Consider the following 26,089-nt stretch of genomic DNA (forward strand, 5'->3'; position numbering starts at 1 on the left):
TATATATTGTGTAAATACAAAAAAAACAAAAAACAAAAAAAAAAAAATGTCATAACCAAGTAGCAAAACGGATTATTCAAAGGCAAGGAAATTAATAAGTACAATAATATAACAGAAAACCATTTAGACCATAATAGAGTGCTAAAATGACTCACTCAGTCATACCATATAAAAACGGCATAATAACAAAGACTTTATGCAGAAAGGGGCTTTGCTAATAACAGTAACTTGGGAAGAGAAAATTGCCTACATACCTCTGAAGAATTGATTTTTAATAAAAAAAACAACAACAACAACAACAACAAAAAACATATGAAGCCTACAAAAAAATCATTTAAAAAAGTTAATAATAAAAGCATATAACAACACCCAACTTTGTGCAAATATCATCTTTGTGGGTAAAGGCCAAATCTCCTTTTACTGTCTATGGGCCAAACAGTAAACGTTAAGGTCACGTGACGGCCGTTACTTTTCTCAGCTCTTGTCAAGATGAACCAATCACAATCGCTCGATTAAAAACAGAAGTTTACGGATACAACTGGGCCCGCTTTCCATTTGTTTATTAGGTAAACTGCACTCATATAATTAATTTACAGCAATAAGGGATTTTACTTATGTCTAATAAGACAAATAATGTCCTGAGATTTGTATAACACTCGCTCGAGATTTCGGCTTTTGAAACATAGTTGTGAATCGACAACGCGCGTTGTTCGTACATTAGAACAAACCTAGAAAGAAAAGAAGAAACAGTAAAAAACAATGATTTATTTTTTTGTTATAAGCATATGAATATATAATCTTTAGCAATACATTTCTCTATATTTAAACTTGGAACTGATACTCATACTGACAAACTTGACATTCGCTAAGCATTCTTGTTAATTAACTTAAAGTTCATTTGTAAAAAATATTCTTTCATTTGATTTCCAATGCAACATTTACATGCATTTTTAATAAATAAACATAAACCCTCAGGACCTACTCCACGTAGACATCCATTTTATATCAAGAAACATTATCTGTCAATAACACTAAAAATACTGAATATTTCATAGTCTCACAATGATAAAAAACAACTATATATTGTGCACAAATGAAATATAAAGTAAATCAGAATACTAAAATATTTATCAGACAATATCTCTTCATAAATACACATTAGGTGCCAATTTGAAATCAGCCGACATCAACTTTGCACAACCATAACCATCGTGGTCGCCTTGCATAAATATCAAGTAGAAATCTCACTTATAACACAAGAAGTCCAATTGGAAGCATTGAGCTTCAGCTTTTGTTGAGCCAAATATTTAATCAAACAAGAGTCAAACTAATAATATAAATAGACACATGAGGATTTGACTTCGTTTGGTAGAGACATATACAGCATGACAAATTCATGCCATACATTATTTGGAGAGTATACAAAACAAGTGAGCATGAAGTAATGGATGATTTGCTGGGAAATGTAGTTTTTCAGACTCCTAGCTGTTTGTTTAGCCTGCTTAGTGCATCTCCAATGATGTCCAACTCGTGTCTTAGTTCCTCCACCACGTTGTTGATGCTGGCCGTGTCCTTCAGAACGTCTACGCTCTGCGTGTACGGGTTGTAGCGTACCGAGAATGGCCGCTTGATGGTCTTTGCAAACTCTCTAAAAGATTCATTTCAAAAGCACAGGGTTAAATACTCAGATGAGATAAGCAGTTAATACTTACTTTTTAATTTATTATTCATTGTTTATGATTGCCCACTCACCTCATTTTGACTTTTGCTTCCTCAAAGGTGTCCGAAACAAAGTAGACATCCTGAAAGGTGGTGATGATACACTCCTGTTTGCTTGTCACGTTGGGGTCAAAGGGCAAGATCCTGGCGTTTCCTGACAGTGCATGCTGGAAGAAAAGGGAATAGGTCATCTCTCTATAAGGTAAAAATCATGCTCTTCACATCATGTAGAGAAAGCTTTTGTGTTTTATTACCTTTAGCTCGCTGATGGAGGACAGCAGACCGGCCCCATACGCTCTTAGTTTCCCTTCCTGCTTACAGAGGCCAAACTCCACAGTAAAGAAATAACACTGAAACACAATATGGCAGTGATGAATACTCATTTTGCATTATTAAATATGTACTCACACCAAAACACCTTTCACTAAAAGGTTAAAGGTCAAATCTCAAGGCCTGTTATTACTTACAGTAGCAAGTTTCTGTATGGAGTCATCCGATGCACCCAGTGACGTGAGACCAATCTCCTGACTGAATTGAGCAAAGCTGGGCTCGGCCAATAGAGGAACGTGTCCAAGCAGCTCGTGACATGTGTCTCTAAAACAGACAGACATATTCAATATAACAATACATATGTGGTCACACTTTAGATTAGGGTCCAATTCTCACGATTAACCATCTATGAACCACCTCTTTTGCCTCGATAAACTCCTAATTACTGCTTATTAATATTTAGTAAGGTGGATGTTAAGGTTTGCCGGATGTAAAATATGGTCATGCAAAATAAATCATTAATATGTGCTTTATGAGAACCAATAAACAGTCAATATCCTAGTAATTTGCATGCTAATAAGCAACTAGTTAGTAGTGAGAACTGGACCCTAAACTAAAGTGTTAGTTTATATATATATATATATTTATACAAAGATATACATTATTTTGAATAAATTGTATATATATACTCATATAAGTATATATACTTTATACTTTGTTTTGATGGTCCCCTTCAGAAAATCTATTGACGATAAGTAACCTTATGAATATTAGTCGTGTTATGTGTTATATGTTATGTGTATTATGTGTTCTCTAATGAGAGTTAGTTGACTTGTAGTTGCAAAGTTACCTATAGTTAGTACTAGGGCTGGTACTTTTTAGGTACCGACCGAATTGCCTCGGTACTGCCGAGTATGGAAACGTCTTGTTTTTCGGTACCAAATTTCGGTACCTAAGTGGTTAATCTCGTCAACGTCAGTGAGACAATAAGCATGCAGCATGATTGGCTGTGGCGTAAAACGCTAGTTTACGCGTTATACTCAAAATATGAGTGTGAAAAAGTCAACAAACTGAAAAATAAAATAAAAATGTAGGTAATATTATATTGTTAAAACTGGTTACATAAAATTGGTATCGAAAAAGGTATCGTTCAGGAACCGGTATCGAAGTCAAGGTATCGGTATCAGTATCGAACATTTTGTTACGATACCCAGCCCTAGTTAGTACAATGTCTAAAGTGGACCATAGAAATAAAGTGTTGGTATTATATAAAAATGTTCTTAAATTTATTTACACACAAGCATACACATTATAAAATATTGTATATATACATAAAAAAAAATAATAATAATATAAAATAATTAAAATAATAAATAAATATAAAATAAATAAATAATATATACATTAAATTATTTTTAAAAAATATAAGTAAATCCATATATTAAAATATAAAAATATATAACACATTTTTTCTGTGAATTTATTATAGTGATGGTGATATCATCATCATTTATAGGCCCTGCATGTATTTATCAAACATTTGATAATTGGTGTACTCACGGCTCGGGTGTGTAGAGGGGGTCTGAGCTGTGTCGGACATATTGAGTGCAGTGAAACACGCGAAAGGCGAGACCTGCCAGGAAGTCTCGTGGGGAGAGATACCCAGCCACAGGCCTGATGGTGAAGCCAGTACGCTCTAAAACGGTTCATCAAGCAACGTTATAGTAGTCTATAATTCCTGAACAAACCCAGCAGACTAAACTGACATCCCTTTCTCTCACCTTTGAGGAAGCGCGAGACGTCCTCCAGCTGTGGGATGTTGTCCTCACGGAAGTCACAGTGTGTGATGAGCAAGGGCAGGTTCTTCAGGTACTCTCGGCAGGCGTGTGAGGGGTAGAGTTTATTCAGCTCCCTGAACACAACTCCCCATGTTTTCACCTCCTCCTGAGTGAACTCAATACGGGGAATGGGATCTCCACTGATGGAAGAGGAAAACTTACATTAGACTTCATGTGGAAACATAGTATTTTAGACAGACTAGATAGATAGATAGATAGATAGATAGATAGATAGATAGATAGATAGATAGATAGATAGATAGATAGATAGATAGATAGATAGATAGATAGATAGATAGATAGATAGATATTCATATACAGTATATATATATATATACTGTAAATAAATTAGTGCCGGCAAATCAATTAATCGACTCTAAATTGAACTGGTTCTTAATCGATTAATCGATTCTAAACTGATTAATCGATTCTAAAATAAAAGTTTGTGTTTATATAATATGTGTATCTATCTATCATATATATATATTAGGGCTGAACAAACGATTAATCGTGATTAATCGCATCCAAAATAAAAGTTTGTGTTTACATAATATATGTGGGTGCACTGTGTATAATCATTTTGTATATATATAAATACACACACATGCATGTATATTTTACGAAAAAAATATTATTCATATATAAAATATTTATATTTATATATAATATTAATTATATAGAAATCTATATACAGTATATACAAGAAAATATTTCTTAAATATATACAAGCATGTGTGTGTATTTTTATATATAAAATAATTACACACAGTGCACCCACATATATTATGTAAACACAAACTTTTATTTTGGATGCGATTAATTGCAATTAATCGTTTGACAGCCCTAATATATATATATATATATAGGCCTATATATTACTAAATTTTAATAAGCTACTAAAAACTCACTATTTGTAGCTCATCGCCAAGTCTGCAAAGTACTTTCTCCTTTTGCGATATACATTGTCCTTGAATCCCTTTTGAAACAGAAGCAAAACAGTAAGCGACATGATTACATAAGCGTTAGCGTTACATTAGCGTTGCCGCACTCACCGGGTGATCCGCGTCCAGGTCTGATCCGTACATCAGCACTCGATTCGCACATTTATCCAGATCTGAAATCTTCTTCGGGAACCACGGCACATTCTCCATCTCTGAAAAAAACAAACAAACATTTAAATATTGAGTATTTTTATAGTTATAAAAAAAGTCACAGTGTCATTAATTTAATTCATGTACCGCTTTCTTCCGGCAGGCGGTTGTCATGCGCGTCCATCTCGAGCACGTTCACGTGTTTCCTCAGCAACTGAATGATCTCGTGCAGCTGCTCGCGGTTGCTATCGCAGTCTACGAAGATCTCAAACTCAGAGTTGCGCCTTTTGGATTTTCTGGACTCAATGTGCACAAGGTTGACGTGGTTTTCCTGTTGATTTATAACTGAGGGTTAATTGTACAGCAGGATAAGGTTTTTAATCAAATAAAGGAATGCGAGAAAATCCTAACAAATCGATCTGCTCTTCACCTGGAAAAGTTTTAGTGCCTTGACGAGCCCACCGACTTCATTTTTCAGAGAGAACACAACAGCAGCCCGACCCCTCTCAGTAGAAGCCGTTTTGTTGTCTTTATTCTCTTCGATCTTTGGAAAAGCAGATTTGTTCATCTGTAAAACATGTGTGAAACAGATTGGTTAGGTCAGGTAGAAATAGGTCATCAAAATCATGTATTGCTTTACATGACTTGATGTTTATTTGTAGCATCAACAACATCCGCCTACTTTAAATCTTGTCAATCAGGTCATATGGATTAAAGAAAGAGTGTCATAAACAACACTCACTATCTTAACCCTCAATCGGGTCATGGGGTCTACACGACCCCAATCGACTTTTACTTAATTAAAAAATGGTTCCCTTCATCTCAGTGGAATAAGATTTTATGACTTTTCATACATTATCTATCTATACACACACACACACACAAAACTGGGCTTGATTCGGTTGTTCGAGGTATGTAAAAAAAAATGTTTACACTTCTGGTCTTCGGGGTCAATATGATCCCACATTGAAATGAATGGGAAATGTGAAAAAAAACTAAATATATTTTCTTCATGTGTCAAAAAAAATATCTGGCATAAATCTGAAAATTTTTACACAGAAATGAAGGCCTAGAACTAGAGCATAAATATCAAATATCATATGTATCAAAAAAAAAATTATTTCATATGCAAGCTAATGGTGTAGTTGAGGAATTGTGTGGTTTATGGATACAAAAGTACTTAATATCTCCAAAAACACAGCATTAATGAATAGATGAGAAGTAAACAACAAAAATTATATATTATTTGTATGATTAAAAAATTATATTTTTTGTACAATTAATCAATTGTTGGGGTCATATAGACCCTGAAGGCCTAAGGGCACACATACAACTTTCCCTGTATTCATTCAAACGTTTTGAATATTCCTATTAAAAAGTGCAAACACTGTAAAATAATACATTGTCCATCAATTTTACTTAAGTCCGCTTAAGTTACTTAAGTTTACTTAAGTTTTACAGTGTTTGCACTTTTTAATACAGTGAGTTGACTGAGTTTCAACTCAATCAACAATGAATTTATCACTGCAGGATGTCCTTTTTTAAAGGCAAAAATTAAATCTCAGGTTTAATTGTATTAGTTTTTACAATTTTGTACATTATCAGATTTTTTTGTTCTTGTCCTGGCGTGATGTGACGCGAAAAAAGCAAATAAAATTCATTACAATCAATGATGTTGTCTACACTAGATAGGGTGCGACGTGACAACAAATTCCTGACAGTAAACTGATGCCGCATCCTATTGCTGACGTTTTAAAGCACATTCACCAATGTAGACATTGCTTACTCAGTCAGCTGAGGGGTTTGTTTTTAATCCTTAACTACTATAAAGTCCAGCTGCAAACAGGATTAAAGGTGCTGGTTCCTGCGTCGTTCAGCACCGCGGACAGCGCCCGTCGTCATGACCTGCTTAACATAAGCGCTAACAGAGGGACGCCGCACGAGACCTTCCCCAAGGTTGCAGACTTGGGATTAGGTTCAAGAAATCATACCGATAAATGTGAATATTAATAACTGAAAATATATATTATGTATAAGAAGGCAATGTAGCACCAAACACCAGTACGCAAAATATTTTCAAGATTTGTTATCACAACATTTTTTCTTTTGTCAAATCAACTTAAATAATTTATGTAGTTGAGATAACTTATTATTTTGAGTTTCTGATGATTAAATTAATCTCCATCATTGTATTAACTCACTTTTTTCAGTTCAATCAACAAATTTTAAGGCAAACTTACTTTTTTAAGTTAACCCAACAATATTTTTTTTACAGTGTACAGGTGCATCAATCCAACAAGATACAATGAAAAAAAGAAAAGGATCCAGACAAACTTAAAAAAGGCAAATTTTAGGCAAAAACTTAAATGTTAATCAATCGAGGCCATGAAGTAACACATGCAAACAAATGAACCAAATTCTTTTTTTTTTTGGTATACACTAGTTTATTTATTTTTTTTAAATAATTTCTTTCGTTTATTTTAACACCATGAGAAAACAAGCTCCGTCAGTGGCAACAGAGTAAATACATAATACATAAATATATAAAAACATAAATGCCAAAAGTATCCAGAAAAATATTTATTAAATAAATAAATAGTATTAAACGGTATTAAATAAATTAATCATTTATTAATTAATCATTGCATTTTAAGAATGCTGAATTTAATATAATAAAATGCATAATTTAAATATATTTTTATTTCATTATATTTTAATTTATTTAGTCATTAGTTAACTACCTTATTAACATGAACTAAGAATGTGCAATATTTTGTCAGCATTTATTCCTCTTACAATATTCATGTCATTAACTAATACATTATTAAAATCAAAGGTTGTATTTGTTAACATTAGTGAATGCGCTCTGAACTAACATGAACACACAATAAACGGCTGTTTTTTATGAGCTAACATTAACAAAGATGAATAAATACTGCTCATTGTTACTTCATGTTAGTAAATACTGTAAATGAACTAATATTACCTAAAGTGTTACTAATTTTAACCTACAAACTAGTAGTTTTAAGCGACCCCCAAAGCCAGTCATCTACTGACCATGTTTCTTTTATCACGCATGTGGCAGAGTAATCGCCCCTGTCCTCGTCTTCCCGTCAGCAGGATCCCAGACAGCATTAGTGCATTGACCGTGGCAGGGCTCAGAGTCTTGCGATTCACCGTCTCGCTTCAACAAAGACAAACCAGTGTCTGTCGTCTTAAAACAATCTCATTTGGAGAGCGAGGAAGCCTATTATTAGCGCCCTCTTGTTTTAATCTAACACTGGGATTAGGCTGCAATTAATCACTCTTCCACGCACATCTCTGTTAAGTGTACTTAATTTGATGCATGGATGATTGGATAGAGTCATTGCTAACAGCGTCAAACATGGATATGTTAGGCATAAAACTAATCGGAGAGCTTAGTCGCATCATGGTTTCCTCCATGCTCTATGCTTCCTAGAAATCTAAATTTGGCATTATTTTGTGTAGAAACTGCAGTCCTTCACCTGTTGAGAACTTGAATTCTCACCCGAGTAGATAATATCATTTTAAAAAGTATGCAAATTGACCAATTGATGAGGAAAAAGCACTTACCTCATTGTTAAGTTGCTTCTCTTCCAAAGTCAGACCAAGGTTCATGGAGTCAAAAGATCTTCCTCTGCGCGGTCCCTCGCTTTTAGTTGAGTACATGCTGGTGTTTTTTTATTATTTAAACGAGCTTGTCAGTCGTATGTGCCACAAGTGTTGTACTGCATTGAGACTGTGCGATTTGGTATTTATGAGGACCTGAGAAGGGAGAGGAGGGGTGGAGAGTTAATCGTCCTCCTGACAGCAAATGGAAAATGAGCAGCTTCTCACGTCATGGGGATATTCATACGAGAGATGTACCTTTTCATATTCTCTTTGACGTTCTGCACACACTAAAAAAGATCTGTTTGTGAGGAGATGCCGCCTCACTGGAACAAAAACGTCTACAGGAGGGCAAAAAGTCTGTCCTGAAATCTGAAAAAAGCAAATATTATAAGAGCATAAGCCTGTCAATTTAACGGATGCACAATTATGATACTACACCAAACAACCGTTTATTTATCTAATATCTAAAATTTAGTCAACACATATAAAGCATGTGCTAGTTAGTGGTTTTTAATTCATATTAAACCATTTAATAAATATTGTAAAATTGTAAATTATTATACTTTTAACATACACCACAGTCAATGCATTTTTCTTATACAATAACTCCTGAACTGGGTCATTCTCAGCACCATATTAAAATAGCAACAATATTGAATTCTGAATTCTGAACATATAATATTGGATGTTTTTCATTCAAACAAAAACACCAAGCATTTCAGCAGAATAACTGTTTAAACGTTTGCAGTCAGTAAGAAGTCTCATGTTCACCAAGGCTGCATTTATTTGATCAGAAATACAGCAAAAACAGCAATATTGTGAAATATTATTACAGTTTCAAATAACTATTTTCTAATTTGAACAAATGTTAAAATGTAATTTATCTTGTGATGGTAAAGCTGAATTTTCAGCATCGTTACTCCAGTCTTCAGTGTCACGTGATCCTTCTCAAATCATAATAGGCTGATTTGCTGCGCGAGAAAAATCGAATAAGTTAACCTTACTTGAAAGCTTTGTTTGGGTTAAAAAATATGCAAAATACATATTTGAGAAAATACATAACCAGCCAGTGTTCAACACTATCTGCTTGCCTTAGCTCGATTCAAAGCGGTATGCTTGTAATATTGTTTTTATTTATATTATGTATATCATTTATTGTTATTTATATTATATATATATTATATATTATTATATTTGATTTATGAGACTGAATGATCAATAATGAAACTATAGCAGAATTGAATTCAGTTTGCATACTTGGCCATTGTTATCCTGTTATCACTGTAAAGCTGCTTTGAAACAATCTGTACTGAATAAAGCGCTATATAAAGGTGACTTGACTATGACAATACAACAAATATTGACTTATGAAATGCAGGAAATCTTTACATTTTGTCAAATCAACATTGTGAGGTGCGTTCACACTAGGCTTTATGTATGTGAAATAACTTTGGTTTCTGCAACAAATGTGGACAACATGATATGATATCCAGCTATTTGTTTTTTAATTCTTGTGTTGTGTATATGGATGGATGGAATGATTTTATATATGTGGATGGATGGATGGATGGATGGATTCAAAAGTGGCTAAATCGGAACAATTCATACGACCTCACTCATACGAATTAGTACGATTTTGCTAAATCGTACTAATTCGTAGGAGTGAGGTCGTATGAATTGTTCCGATTTAGCCACTTTTGAATCATTCGTCGAATTCTTACGACTTGGTCATGAGATCGGGTTGGCAATGTGGATTGATGGATGGATGGAAGGAAGGATGGATGGATTTTATGTATGTGGATGGATCGATGGATGGAAGGATGGATGGATGGATTTTATGTATGTGGATTGACGGATGGATGGAAGGATGGATGGATTTTATGTATGTGGAAGGATGGATGGATTTTATGATTGTGGATGGATGAAAGGAAAGAAGAATGGATGGATAGATTTCATGTATGTGGATGGATGGATGGATGGAAAGATGGATTTTATATGGATGGATGGATGGATGGATGGAAGGAAAGAAGGATGGATGGATAGATTTCATGTATGTGGATGGATGGAAAGATGGATTTTATGTATGTGGATGGATCGATGGATGGAAGGATGGATGGATTTTATGCTTGTGGATGGATGGAAGGAAAGAGGGATGGATGGATAGATTTCATGTATGTGGATGGATGGAAAGATGGATTTTATGTATGTGGATGGATGGAAAGATGGATTTTATGTATGTGGATGGAAGGAAAGATGGATTTATGGATGGGAGACCCAAGTAGTGTAACCACACCTTGACACAAACATGTTTCTGTACATGGGTAGGTTAAAAATAATTATTACATAATTCCTCACTTGTCAGAGTTTGAGGTGTAGACAGTGTGTAAATTGAGGAAAACCCACCTGGCGGAAGACAAACAAACTCCTATCAACAGCACAGGCGTTTGGCAGGGGTTGGGGAGGGAGGGAGTTGAGGAGCGCTGGTGGATCAAAGCCTGAGCTCAGAGATCTGGAGACGACACAGATACTGTCACGGCCAGGAGTCCCAGGAGCCTTTGAACATCTTTTAGTCTGTTCCCTTGACATTATGGCCAGAAATGTGAACATTAGGCAACATAAAAGGGAATCTTTGTACAGTCTTTTCAGTGGTAACACTTAATTTATGAGATAATAAGAGAAGCTGACGTCTATTCAGGGCACGTGTGGGACTGAAACAAGAGCTCAAGTAGGCAGAGAGTTTTAAAGAGCCGTGCTGGAGATGTTCTGTCTGGCCATATTGGTTTGGAGTAGATTAGTTAGATGGAGTATATTCATGTAAGAATTGATATTTAAACATGATGAGTCAGTCTCTCTCTCACTCTCCCCACACAAAGCGAGCTCGGGTTAATTAAAGGAAGCAGTTGGCTTACATTATGCAGCCTCTCTTTTGTGATGTTTGTTCTGAAGAGACTCTTAGCAGCAATGGAGAACGAATGCTCAACGGTACTCACACATCTCATTAAAGCTCTCTCGGAAATGACCATATGTAAGGATTAATTGACAACAGGTCGTTGAAAATGCAGGTTTAACATTACAACCTCGTGTGTGCATTATTTTCCAATAATTCAAGGGACCAGAGTTATTTTTTTCTGCTTACCTACGGTTACCACACCTTAAAACATAATGCAGATGTTGTATTTGAAGACATTTGTCCTTTGAGAGAGAGAGAGAGAGAGAGAGAGAGAGAGAGATTAAGTGTGTGAATTAGGGTAATTCTTTAACTATGGTAGTTTTCTTGTCCCTGGATGAAATAATAAAATCTAAAAAAAACATTTCTTCTTTTTTGTTTTTGTCAGACTTACTTCACCCTGAGGGGAACTTATAAAAAATGTATCATGGCTCAATCATTCTTTTTATTATATAATATGAGGCCTTTTATGCATGATTTCCCCCCGTCCCTAAGCCAGACTTTGTACCTTCAACCTCGCTTAATTCTAAATCAAATAATTAAATATTGTAGATTTTAAGTACAAATTATAAAATAATGTCTATTTCAATTATACATATTATATATTGCAATATTTATTCCCATTTTCTTATATTTTTCGTAGAACCCTTGTCCCTCGGGTTCACTGTCATTTCCGCCACACTGTACAAAATAGAATCCTGGGATCATTGTTTTAGGTTTGAATACTTAGTAACCATAGCAATAGAAACTCCACAGTGAACACATGGCTGGGTGAAAGGGTGACCTCTTTAGGGGGTAATGAAAAGAAGAAAAATCAAGGTAAATATGACTAAAACTGAGAATATGTTTATTGGCCGTCATTTCCAAATGGCTCATATTTCACAAAATAACTGGATAAAATCAAGTTAATAATGTGTAATTTGTGTATATTTAATGCTAACTGTAAAACTAATATTAACAGGCTAACATTTCATGATATTTTAGAAGGAAAGGGGGGAAATGTCATTTCCACCACGGTGTTCATTCCACCAGTGGTGGTAAAGACAGGTTGTGGTGGAAATGACATTGTTCGTGCTAAACAACAAATTATTTTGAGCTATAACACTAAAACGTTAATGTAAAAACAAAAGACATACAATTAATTAAGTGAAAGTAGTAAGAAATATTTTATTATTTATTATTGCTACAATATTGTGGGTAAATAAGAGAACAATAGATAAGTTTGATAAGATTTTTTAACACATATTCATGTTTTTTTAAATTTTTTGGATTATTTTTCATTTAAAAATATTGATATGTTTTTGTTTACCAATACTGTTGCTTATTGATTTGCTTTGGTTCACCACATAGAGCAGTAGAAAAAGAGTTTTTAATTGGAAGTTGCCTATCTATGTCATTTCCGCCACACGCTGTCTCTTCCGCCACGTGTCATTTCCACCACAACACATATTTTAAAGTAAAACAAACTTATATAAAAAACATACAATCAAACCAACTATATTCAGTGGTGTTGGTAATTGAGCAGTTATGGTATAAGATATATGTATACACTTTAAGAAATACATGATTTTGAGCTATGATAAGTAAAATAAATGTTCCAGCGATCTGGTTTTAGGTGTTTTTAGTGTAAACAATGTAAAATCTTTACAGTTACATTTCTGAAAAATAAATAAATTGCAAATTTGATCAGAGATGTGTGAGCTATTTAATCAAATATATTTATTACAGAAGATATTTAATTAGTTTCCCTTCAAAACACGTTTTTACTTTGTGATGGAAATGACCGTTTTCTTGGGCTGTCAGATAAAAATGCCAATATATATATATATATATATATATTATTCAAAACAAATCATCGCAGCCAACTTAAGGGAAGGTTTCTAGACAGATTGAGAAACCAACTGATACTAAAAAACTGTTTGTAGAAATGTTTTTATTTTCTGAAACTGTCTAGCTCAAAGTTGAAGAATCACCCATTAACGTTACCTCAGTCTCTCAAAAGTGTTCAACAGCAGTCTATATTAATAGAAAAACTGTAACCAACTGTAACCTGTAGCCGTTAACTCACTAGGGAGCAATATCATGTAGTTTTACGTTGGTATAACGTTACTATTTTACTGAAAAAGTCAAAAGCAGCGCTGACTACACATTGTCACGTTTCTGTGCAAGTGTGTGTCCGTGCTGTATGTGTGTGGGCTTGAGGGGGTGAGAGTGGGAGAAAGAGCAGTGCTTTTACTTTTGTGGCAAAAATTGTATCCCATTGTTTACTATACTTATTTGCTTGGTCAATCCCATTGTGGGTTTTTTGTTTTTTTCAGGTGTTGTAATCTGTTGAAATAACTGAAGTAATTTGGTGAAGTGATATTGGAACTGTAATGCGGTCAAGACCTGCCTGGAACTACTTTAACTGTGCATCTCCCTGAAAATAATTCAGAATATAAGTTTAGAGCAAGTCTGAACAGCCAGAGCAGATCTACAAGCGTCAAGATAGATGGCGTTAAATTACATCAACTCACAAAGCGCATAACATTTCAACAATAACAAATGTAAACAACCATTATAAATGTTTTTATTTCATTATAAATATATAATTTATTCAATTATACATTTACAATGTTTGCAGAAAATGTTCTGGGATCCCTTGACGAGGCAGATCATTAGAATCCACTTCACAACAGTGTGTGTGAGAGAGAGAGGAAGGCGTAGAGAAGTAAAAGTGGGTGAGTACTCTTAGCAGGTGGCACAGAGAACATGTCCGTCCTAAACAGACCCCTCACTGATAACCTGGCCCATCTGTTCAATTCAATCAAGGGATTTACACTTGTGATACCTGAGCTTGGCGATCCGCCTTAATCTTAATTATGATACCAACTCCACGGTGCATATGAGGACACAATACACACACAAACACATTACTGGAGCGTGGTAATCATTGGATTTTCCTCACAAAAAAAAAAAAGATTCCAAACAAACGGAGGTTTTAGAAGTGATTCCATTGAAGAACCATTGTTGGTTTTCTTAAAAACCTTTCACTGAAGAGTTCATTTTTATTTTTTTTAATTTGAAGAACATTCTAAGAATCTAAAGATCCTTTTTCCACTATAAAAATATTTTGTTCTTCATTGATGCCTATAAAGAACCATTAATTCTCATGAACAACATTACAACTGTTTTGACTTGAGCTGGTAAGCAAACTCCCAAGCGATTCCACCAGGAACTGGACCACGGCATCTGCTCTATGCGAAAAGCTGCTTTGCATTATAAATGAGTTGCCAGTGGCCTGCTGTATGGCATGGACAATAGGAACATGAGTTAAATCAACAATTATGAAGCAAGAATATTCAGGACATTATAAATGCGCTTGCACTGAGCACCATGACCGAACGTTTTACTGGTAGTGCGCATCAATTTCAGGACAAACAAAATCATGTGTACACAAGCAAGTTATATTCACGAACACCGAGTCATTTGTGCGTCATTGGTGTTGGAAGAGTATAATTTTGAAGAGCTCCACCTCTGACAGAACAAACACAAAACATATGCGGCTGACATGAGTTACATCATACACACAAACATGCCCGCAAATTCAGTGTGAACTTTTCTTTTAAATGGCTGTCAAGTTCTGGCTGAGAAATCACTCAACTCTGACATTTCAAAGGCTAGAAGGGTTGCAAGTTCACCAGACCCTGTTTCCGTTCTTGCAGACGGGCTGTCATTACTGATAGACATCAAAATGTTCCTGAATGCTTCCTTACACTGAAAAGACACTTCCTTCTGTACACTTCTTATCATGTCAGGTACAAGATAAACAAGTTTAAAGGCAAACAGAAAGAAAGAAACGGGAGGATGGTGTTAAAGCAACCACTTCAAACACGACAAAACAAGTTATGTCATTATTTAGTTCGAAACTTGTGAAGTAATTAATTTGATAAATATCTAAATAATGTATCACATTGTTTATTTATAGTTTAACGCCATGCTAGCTACCCCAGCTATATTCATGGCAAGAAAGAGATTAAAAAAACAACGATTAAAATAGGTTTTTACATTTTGTTTAAATATAAAGTTCAATCACAGTACATCAACATACTGTATGCTTCAGTGATATAATATAGTAGTAAAATGTAACACTAATACTAAACACAACTATGTGTATATATATACAGTATATGTGTGTGTGTGTGTGTGTAATAAAAAAATATTATAAATAACACAATACAACACACACACACACACACACACATATATATATGTTTGTGTGTGTGTGTGTATGAATCAATAATATAGTTTAAAAAAAAACACATTAAAAAAGTGTTCCCAGTGACATTCAAGTATATAAAAGAATACATTTTTGAAAAACACCTTAAAAAACATAAAAGAGGGATGGTTTAATTGAGTTTCATTTAACCAAAATTTTGTTTAGTGCTGGGTGTGAGACGTCAATACATCATTTCTTAATCCGAATGCAAAAACAATTGAGATTAGCAGTGAATAACAATAATTAATTTTTAATAACGTATAATTAATTTAATTCATTAAATAAATAATTATTAATTATATATTCATTATTTATATTAATTATAATATAATTTAATTATTTTTTCTGCTCTTCACACATAAATGGCTTTAAAAGATTTGGAATTTAGCATGAGCCGACAATGGACTACAGTTATGGTACTTTTTTTATGAGTCGTTTTTTCAATTATTTTTTGAGTTTGAAAGCTGTTCTCTCTATAACCTTGTGGTCCTTGTATTGAAAGATTTCCTCAAAATATACATTCCTCAAAATATATTCTAAAGCATCATATAGGTTTGGAACGACACGAGGGTGAGTAAATAATAACAGACTGTATTTTTAGACAGTTGGGACAGACCATCAAGTAGCCTATGAGATGGCATCAGAGTTATTTTGGGAAAACCAGAGTGAACCGAAAGAAAGTTTCATTGTGCTGGTGTTGACAGGAGAGATAAACAGCAGCTGAAGGAGGCTCAGATGAGATTCTCTGAACGCACACGCAGCTGGACGAACGAGTGAAAAATGAGACGTATACGTGCCAGAGTGCACAATGGCGACGTTTGGTTGGTCACGTGACTCTCATTCATGTTTAATGACATGCTTTGTCGAGCTCCCACCTAATGCAGTTGTCTATTCACACGGAATTTCTGAGGTAATCAATCGTAAAGACGCCACTGAATTTATATGAACCATAATAAAGCGGCTACCACTAAATAATGACCATGGTTGACTAGGGTTCTTTGCGATCAGTGATGTTAGCTGTATTTATGCAGTTGCCCCAATCAAATTACAAAATAGATTTTTTTATACAACCAAATTAAAACAGGTTACGTGCCAAAATGTTTGATAGTGATTCTGTTTGATAGTGTTTTTTTGATGAAAGGTCATAAAGACAAAAAAATGGAAAAACATGCACCAATGAATGATGTCATGTTCACTGTAAAAATGTATACTACCTTTCAAAAGTTTGGGCTTATAAAGATGTTTAATTAATGTCTTTGAATTGATTCTCTTATGCTCAAGTAAACTTATTGTAACAGTATTTACTTGAAATAGAAATATTTTGTCTTTACTGTCACTTTTGATCAATTTTATGGATCCAAGCATCCAAAGAACAAAAATCATACTAACCACCAAACTTTTGAACAATAAAATAGCACATAAAAAAATGATCACACTAAACGGCAGCTGCAAGTAAATGTCGACTTTTTCTCCAAATTATTATATTTTCCCCAAATTATTTTATTAAAAACTCCTTTTCCACCCCCTTAAAAGTGTGTTTCTGCTTGATGCATAAATAAAATTGCTCAGTTGTTGAATGCGACACATTTGAGGTTCGGGTTTTGTGCGCATTTAAAGAGAGCCATAAAAAAGCCATTTTTACTTGGTATTAAGAAGCGTTTGCATCAATCCGATCACAAGCGGTGTAAACAGGGTCGAAAATTATTTGAGCATGTCCACTTTCAATCACTTTCAGTCTTCAAATCTTGTTTTAAAGATGAAAAATGTACCAAGCACAATGTTCTCTCACCATTCCTGATTTCTAACACACACTCACAGCGTTCAGCTGGTCTTGCAACTGTCAGAGCAGAAACAAAATCTGCGACTCTCCGTATGTTTTCCCGCCATCTCTTTTTACGTTTACATGTAAATTGTGCAAGCTTATTTAGATCGAAAACTAGAGCTAAAAGATTTAAGGCCGATACTGATACAAATATTTGTTGATTTTAAAATCCGATATATCGGCCGATATTTTTTTTTTTTCCAGAAACGCGCAACAAAACATTGACAGATTTCCCTAACATTAGTTATTTGTAGTTATTTATGAGTTTTAACTAAAATAATGATGATATTGTCACAACAGAGGAACATTTTATTTTATTTTTTAAATATTCATTTATCGGCCATTATAACTGCCGATACCGATAGTTTGGAAAATGCCCAATATCGGCCTGCCGATAAATCGTTCAGGCTCTATCGAAAACCCATACATTTACCCACCCATAGACCCTCCCCTCAAGAAATCAGGACGGAAGTGGTCAAAAGTGGACAAAAGAGACACATTAAAACACCAGGTATAAACGGGAATGTCTTCCTCATTTAACCAAAACGCATTTTAATACGAGGTTTAAACTGGGCCCAAATGTATATTTTCACAGGCCATTGCACACATCTACTCATAGTAGGCTACCGGTATTTAGTGTGCAATGTGGAAGCAGTTTTGCCATTTTAGGTCATTTTGCACGTCATCAAAACTTTGATTGTCAATCATCTTTTACGTTTTCACTTCTACTTGAACAGCACCGCTTCCATCTCAACCAGCCCTCCGTCAACTCGTATAAGTTGAGCGTTCACTCATACATGCAGCGGTCTGGATCAAACCAACCCAAGTGCTTCTTCACTCCGAGGTTTGTCAGATCTGCCTCAGGTGAAGCTCGAAACAGACATGTCAATCAAAAGTCCTTGTATATCAGTGCATCTGGCCTTTTCAGGCCAACTTAAGATTCCCTCAAAAACAACAAAAGCCAGGGGCTCGGAATCACGCATACATGGTTAAAATTAGCCCTCCGTCTCCTTTCCATTCAGTCCATGTCGAGATCGCAGCTCAGGTCCTCCTCCTACACGCCACATTTCCATAAGAATGCGGCGCGCTCTGCATATCAATCCCAACTCTTAATTAAAGAGCTGCTATATTCCTGCTGGCGTCACACACACGCGGGAAGTGCGCAGTAGTCCCTTTCTCCTCGTTCTGATGGCACTGGCTATTTGGAAAGCAAATGAGGGAGGCGATCACAACCGCGCACGTTTGAGGGCCACCTGAAGGGGGTTTTTGAGCAGGGAACATCAGTAAACACGAGCGTACGGAGACGAGTGTGCGTAAAAAAAACACGTCATGATCGCTATCGTGTGCTGGAAGTTAGTGTTAAAAGCTTTGAGTGAGCTTTCGGGAATATGTGAAATTTTTTAGTGTGAATTGAATGGAAATTAACTAAAATAAAAAAATTAAATAAAAATGATTATTTCAGGACACGTACAAAACAGGTTATGTTTACTAAATCGAGATGTCCGTGTATACAAACAAAACAATAATATACACAATTTAAACATTTTACTATGAATATCTAAACCATGGATAAGTCCGTTCACAAGGAGATAAGAATCGTCTCCAGTCTTTTGGGTCTGAGAACTTGGAGCTAAAGAACTCTTTGGATTTGTCCAGCCGAGTTCAGCTTGACACGTTGGATGAAATGGAAAAGTCCTTTGTTATAATGTCTGCCAGTTTCGGTTCCACCTCTGACAACAAGCCAACCAGGCGCCGGACCTGTAGAAGGAGAAAAGACGACTGATCAGAGCCATTAGGGAGCAGTGAAAAGGACAAATAAGAAATAGGAAAGAGAAGAACGTACAGCTGTTATATGTAGAGGTACGAGTGTGGCAACAGCAGACACGCAGCTTCTCTCGGTCAGATGCCCTTCCTTGACCACCAACGATAAAAGATCCTGAAGATTTAAGGGAATTTTCACAATTTTAATATTTTTTATACAATATAGTATATTTTTGAGTGTACTTTTTACTTTTATAATATAGAATATGATATAATATATGTTGCATTAGAATTTATTTTCATTATCATCATTAATTTATACATTTTACTATATAGTAGTTTTTAAAGCTATCAAGTTTACAAAATAATTATAAGTTATTAAATTCTAATGCTAATATTATAATCATGTACCTCATTATATTATTCCATATTACAAATGTAGAAATTACATTCCAAAAATGTAATGTAGTGTGTGACACAATGCATCTTACACTTTAAATTTCATTTCTTAAATTTACTTTATACCATGCAGTATTTTGAAATGAAATTTATACTTTACATTGAATATTTTATCATTTATTAATATTTTGTACACCACTTTTATAATATTATGTAATATAATTTTTATTTCTTATAATAAATAATAAATATAATAATAATAATAATATAATAAATCCAATGTAATATAGTAATATATAATAATTTTTTAATTTAATTTATCTTCTATTATAGTTTAACAAGGTTCCTCAAATCCGGTCCTGGAGGGCCACTGTCCCGCATAGTTCCCGTCCCTGAACAAGCTTCTCAAAGTCTTCAGAGTTACTAGAATATGACATGTAAGTGAGTTAGATCAGGGTTTGCGTGAGTTTAATCAGGACAGTGGATTTAAAAAACCCTGTAATATAGTATATTATAAGGTTAACATATATCTTAGGTTAAATTTGAATCATTTATTTATATAATTTAAAACTGGATGGCTGGCAATTTCACCTTAGTCAGTTCCATGAGGACGACTGAGAGGAACTCCGCTGTGGTTTCGACTAAAGCTTTGAGCTGCACATCGTCCACTAGTTTCTCCTCTTCTTTCTGTCTCTCTTCTGATTCAGAGTTTCCAACAGTCCGGCTCTGAAGGCATTCAGTGTTGAATTGCAGAACGCGGATAAGACTTCCTAATAATTCTGCACCTGTGATGAATAAACAGACGTTGAACCTGAAATAACAAACCTTAAACAAACAACACTACCTCCCATGAATTTGAATTTGATGTGTTATTTATTCAGTGTGTGTTTCGTACTGATCTCCATCTGCAGACTGGAGTGTAACGCAGACAGCAGGGCTAGCGCCGGGGCCAGGAGAGCTTTCTGCTCCTGCAGGATCAGAGGAGGGTCGTCCGCTTGACAGAAATCCTCACACACGATCTTACACACAAATGTCCACACCGCACGACCACACGCTCCATCTGATACTGAGGACAAAGAATTTTCTTTTAAAACATTGCCACAAATTTCACATACCTTTTACGTCGGCAGTCGAAAATTAAAGTGAGATCTTTTAATAGAAAGAAACATCCATTTTTATCAATTTTATTACTTTTCATTATTCACATATAACTTAATAATATAACTTAATAATAATGTAAAAAAAAAAATAAACTTTTAGTAAATAAGCATGCATTAAATTGTCACAAAAGATTTATTTCAAATAAATGCTGTTATTTATAACTTTCAATTCATCAAATCCTGAAAAAAGTAGAAGTTTTTTGTATCTTTTTCCTTTTCATTATTTTCTCACTATTCTTTTTTTGATTTTTGTATATTTAACTCTTACCATATCTTTACCATATATATATTTCCCGTATCATTACCATACCTTCCATATCTACCCGCGATTTATTCTTATTTTTTTAAATAAAGAGTAATAATGCTGAAAAATCAGCTTTGATCATAGGAATCAATTACATTTCAAAATATATTCAAATAGAAACCAGTTATTTAAAATTGTAATAAGATTTCAAATAGTACTGTTGTTACTGTATTTTTGATCAAATATAAATGCAGCCTTTAGCATAAGAGACTATTAGAGAAGGAACATCTAAGTTTATCTAAAAAATATATGAACATCTTTATGATGATTCCTGAAAATATTGTGTAGTTTTTAGCATGTGTATTTTCTTGGGGACAATTTGTGTGTGTGTGTGTGTGTCTCACCCAGAGCCTGCATGCCCTCTTCTACTGTAGTGAGAAGCTGGAGAGAATGAAGATACACTTCAAGAGCATCTGGACTCTCTGACCTACAACACAAACATTTGAATAACCCCTATTCATATTTTAAAAATGAACAATGATGTGAATCCAGGGGGAACAGCAGACAGAGGAATGAATAGGTTGGTAAACACCTACGACAGACAGGCAGATGAGCAGAAGGTCACATGACTTTAATTAATATGCCTCACCTAAGCTGCGTGGCGGCCTCAAGCAGAGAGGACGCGATGTCCTGCTGTATGTCCTTGTTTGGGTCACTCTCGCTGGGTGGGGTGGACACCCAACTCTTCATTATCTCCTCATCCTCATCAAAGAGCTTATCCACCAGCTCCCCAACCTTAACCAGCAAATCCACTGCAGAGAGAGAGAGAGGGATACTTTAGTGGTAATCTATTTTTTTAAATATTAACTTTATTATATATTATTTCATATATTAAATATGAACAATTTAAAAATGGGCAAAATATATTAATTAGTTATATTAAGTTATAGTAAGAAAAAGAATCAAACAATTATTTCCTTAAATTTGTAGAAAATATAAATGTTCAGTCCCAGACTAGTAAGTGAAAAAAGTTCAGGAAAAAAAATAAAATAATATGTTAGTTAATAATTTAATAGGTTTATTTAATTTGTATTGCTTAAAAACAAATAAAAATAAAAAAACACACACATTTAAATAAATAAAAAAGTTAATTATAGTTATTATTTTAAATGTTTATTTAAAAAAAAACTGACAAAAATAAGAAAATAAATAATAGTTCATAAAACAAGCTCATAATTTAATATGTTTATTTAAAGTGTAATGCTTAAACGAAAATAATAATAATAATAATAATAATAATATTTTAAAATGTTTTTTTTTCAACAAGTTTATTGCATGATCCCTTCTGAAGGACCATGTGACCAGCTAAAAATTTTAATTAATTTTAAATTACGTAAAAACAAATGAAAACATATTTAATGTTTATTGCTAAAAACCATACAAAACACACATGTAAATTAACATAAATATATAATATACGGTACGTTTTACATGTTTATTTAATGTTTACTGCAATAGAAAAAAAACTGAAAAAACTAAAAAACAAAATGAAAACCCTTTTTTGCCCTATTCATTGAAAGCACCATTAGCAACATCATTAATCATCACTGACCATTTGTGGAGCTGCTCATGATGAAACACAGACTGCCACACACTGCGGGCTGCTGCCGTATCCTCTCTAGCCACAGCGGGGAGACATCAGGCTGAGACATGCATGTTAGCAGAAGCCTGAAAAAGACACACACACCGCCATTCAGAGAAAGTCTAATGCGTCAAGTATTGAGAAATGTGCAAACAGGGCTTCATCAAAACTGACCTGCAAGTTTCCAAGAGTGTAGGTGGGTCATTGTCTCCGAGAAGCAGAAGTAACACAGCGCTGAGATATACAGAGAACATGTCAGACATGGTTTCATTTAACATAGCCTACTGTGGTTAGAAATACTGTAGGCTATTCAAAACTAGTTTTATAAATATTTAATTAATCTGAAGAAAAACTGAAAGGGAAAAATATGCTCTCTCTCTCTCTGTGTGTATGTGTGTGTGTGTGTGTGTGTATACATCTCACCCCAAGTCAGAGTTCTGGCTGAGAAAGACACATGAGTCATGGAAACAGGCCATATTACCCAGAATTCCAACACAGATTTCCTGTAACAAACGCTCTGTGTAATTATATGAAGTCATAAGCAAGCAGCAAGGAAAATATATAATTCAGCAAAAACAGTATACGGAAGTAACAGAACAGTGGTAAAACAACGTACAGTGAGCCGTGGACTGCGTGACTTTGCGATCACACCCAGCAAGATGTCTGGAGCCTTGAACTCTTGAAGAAAGATAGCCACGTCCTGGAGAGAAAAAGCATGTAAGGTGTATATAGATGATGATGGCTATGTAGGAGGATGTTGAATGCAGTGTGTAACAGTTTACCTTATCCATTGCCATGTCCCATACTTTACACAAATCCTCTTCCAGATCATCCGTCAGTTCCATGGAAGAATCACTCTGGCCACTTTCTTGTTCTGTCACCATCTATAATGTGATTAAAGCACATATTAAGAAAAAAAATGAAGGAGCAGGTGTCATTTGTTTTTTTTTTAAATTACTTTTGTTATGTTTTATTTTTGTAATATATTGTATGTGTGGTTTTATTTGACATAAAATGTAATTTTTAATAACCATTATTATGCAGGCCAATGACTAAGATACCTGAATAAGGCGGGTCAAGGTGCTGAAGAGCCAGTGTTTGCTGTACACCGTCTCCCCGATGGCGTCCGCCTCTTCACCGGCCTCAGTCTCATCTTCCTCAGGTGGAGGCGACGGGTTTCGGTCCATCTCCGGTGAAGCTGCGGTGGAGGATCCACAACTGTCTCCATCCACCTCCTGAGAGCATCTGTCATTGTGCTCTGATGAACAAATCAATATATGACATAAATGCATGAACAATTATCTAAAGGATGCATGCATAACCCACTAATACGCAGCATAAAGCATGCAGGCACATTTTTGTAAGTATCTAAACATGTGCACAAACCTCCAATGCATGCAAAACTTACAGTAGATTACTACATATAGGTGTGCATTAACTTTTCATACATGCAAAATAAATACGTTTAATGCCTGACATAAATGCAATAACAACTCTCTAGTCGAGATCAAAACATAAATGAGCGTTTACAGTAATAACGCGTATAATAATCCGAGTCAAGACACGAGTCCACCACGCTTCAGAAAAATAAGTGTGAAATGCTATCTTAGAAAAACTATTTGTGGTGTATGTTTAAAGCTCGAAAGGTTTTGCCGGCTTATTTTTTTATAATAATACCGGTTAAACAACGTGGCAAATATTGATTTAATTAAATAAACATTTACTTATTAACTAACCCAAATGTCCTGACTCACCCATTAATAACGATTTTCCACAAATAACGCTAGATGCTCAGGAATATTAAGAATGCGAAAAATGAATTTTAAGCTTCATGGTTTGTTTGGACGTTTTGAATAAGCGCATAGAAGTTTAGTACTTCCGCTCACAACTCTACAAAGCATGATGGGAAAGAATAAAAAATAAAGTGGGTAGAAAGGCATTTGTACGAAACAACGTCTTCAAATAAATGGGTGTCACGGTTTGTCAAGTAAATATTTTACTCCGCAACACAAATTTGAAATTCAATGGGTAAATAGAGAGTCAAGAGTTTCAGTGTAATTCAGCTGTAATCATTCTCCAGAACCTCTCTGGTTGAATGAGTTGACGAGGGGCTTTTACGTGTTTTTTTTTGTTTTTGTTTTTTTTGTTTTTTGTTTTTTGCAGGATTTTAACTTGTATGTCAGTTGACAATTCTCAAATGGATTAAATTCAATTTTAATATCAATTTAATGGAGTAAAAAAAATCTCTTAGCAGGGATCTCTTTTCTGGGCCTCCGTTCGCCCCCTACAGGAAGAATCCTTTCTAAAAACAGCTTCTTCTTCTTCTTCTTTTTTTTTTCAAAGGTTCTTTCTTCCTTCCTTTGACTGCTGTCTAGATTAAAACGGCTAGTTCACCCAAAAATGAAAACTCTGTCGTCTTTTGCTCTTCCTCAAGTTGGAATACGATGGGGGAATACGTTGCGAGAGCTTAAAGGATGAGTTCACTCCAGAATTCAAATTTCCTGATAATTTACTCTTTTTTTAAAAAAATTTTTTAATTTTTTTTTTATATTTCCAAATTATTCCAACGCATCATGCAATATAAAACATTAAAGTTCTGATAATTTACTCACCCGCATGTCATCCAAGATATTCATGTCTTCCTTTCTTCAGCCGAAAAGAAATGAATGTTTTTGAGGAAAACGTTTAAGGATTTTTCTCGTAGGCTAGGCTACTTCAATGGGGTCAAATGGTCTGAAGATCTAAATTTCAGTTTCAATGGAGCTTCAAAGGGACTCACTGCACACAATCCCAGTCAGAGCTCCTGAGAATGACCCTTGGTTAAGTAGTTCTAGTGTGAAAAGCCTATGTACGCACATTCTTCAGAATATATTCTTTTGTGTTCAGCAGAAGAACGAAATTCATACAGGTTTGGAACAACTTGAGGGTGACTAAATTATGACAAAATCCCTTTAACAACACTGTCTTTGAGCTTTTTATCAATGATCAATTGATCAATGATCTAAAACAAATGCACAACATATTTCCTATATTTCTCATTTTATTTCAGAACATTAAGCTTTCATGTTTCAGCGTTGTCTCAGAGTTTTGGACCATATGTGTAATGTTCAACATTACTGTAGTCTACAAATGATTCAGAATTTGATGTTCAACATTACTGTAGTCTACAAATGATTCAGAATTTGAAATGAATCACGAATATAAACTGGTCAAATCAAAAATGTTGTCCTCAACTCAATGGTCAGATTTGATACTTTCCTAGGATTTTTTTTCAGCAGACCTCTTGAACGGACTTGAACTCAGCA

At 34.6% G+C, this 26,089-nt stretch overlaps 2 protein-coding genes and 1 long non-coding RNA gene across 3 annotated transcripts; 1 reads left to right on the forward strand and 2 right to left on the reverse strand.

The window, feature by feature from the left end:
• Nucleotides 1-417: 417 nt before the first annotated feature.
• LOC120475351 (uncharacterized) lies at nt 418-21,639 on the forward strand. Its single transcript, XR_005621938.2, has 4 exons — nt 418-566; nt 1,780-1,921; nt 14,122-14,218; nt 21,551-21,639. It is a non-coding gene; the product is annotated as an uncharacterized LOC120475351 (long non-coding RNA).
• tph1a (tryptophan hydroxylase 1 (tryptophan 5-monooxygenase) a) lies at nt 746-8,665 on the reverse strand. The gene is made up of 11 exons (XM_039666010.2): nt 8,513-8,665; nt 5,349-5,486; nt 5,066-5,249; nt 4,880-4,980; nt 4,736-4,803; nt 3,771-3,967; nt 3,550-3,685; nt 2,187-2,313; nt 1,974-2,069; nt 1,753-1,886; nt 746-1,648 (listed from the first exon to the last, which is right to left on the reverse strand). Exons 1-11 carry the CDS (start codon nt 8,606-8,608, stop codon nt 1,474-1,476), a joined length of 1,452 nt encoding a protein of 483 aa, XP_039521944.2. The 5' UTR covers nt 8,609-8,665; the 3' UTR covers nt 746-1,473.
• On the reverse strand, nt 19,005-24,696 carry saal1 (serum amyloid A-like 1). Its single transcript, XM_039666012.2, has 13 exons — nt 24,539-24,696; nt 23,846-24,042; nt 23,567-23,668; nt 23,401-23,484; nt 23,208-23,287; nt 22,959-23,018; nt 22,755-22,870; nt 21,792-21,954; nt 21,547-21,629; nt 20,634-20,804; nt 20,330-20,523; nt 19,422-19,514; nt 19,005-19,336 (listed from the first exon to the last, which is right to left on the reverse strand). The coding sequence occupies exons 1-13, from the start codon at nt 24,540-24,542 to the stop codon at nt 19,241-19,243; spliced, it is 1,443 nt and encodes a 480-aa protein (XP_039521946.2). The 5' UTR covers nt 24,543-24,696; the 3' UTR covers nt 19,005-19,240.
• Nucleotides 24,697-26,089: the final 1,393 nt, after the last annotated feature.

Source organism: Pimephales promelas, chromosome 25 (genome assembly GCF_988280905.1).
Source record: "Pimephales promelas chromosome 25, fPimPro1.hap1.1, whole genome shotgun sequence".
Taxonomy (NCBI): domain Eukaryota; kingdom Metazoa; phylum Chordata; class Actinopteri; order Cypriniformes; family Leuciscidae; genus Pimephales; species Pimephales promelas.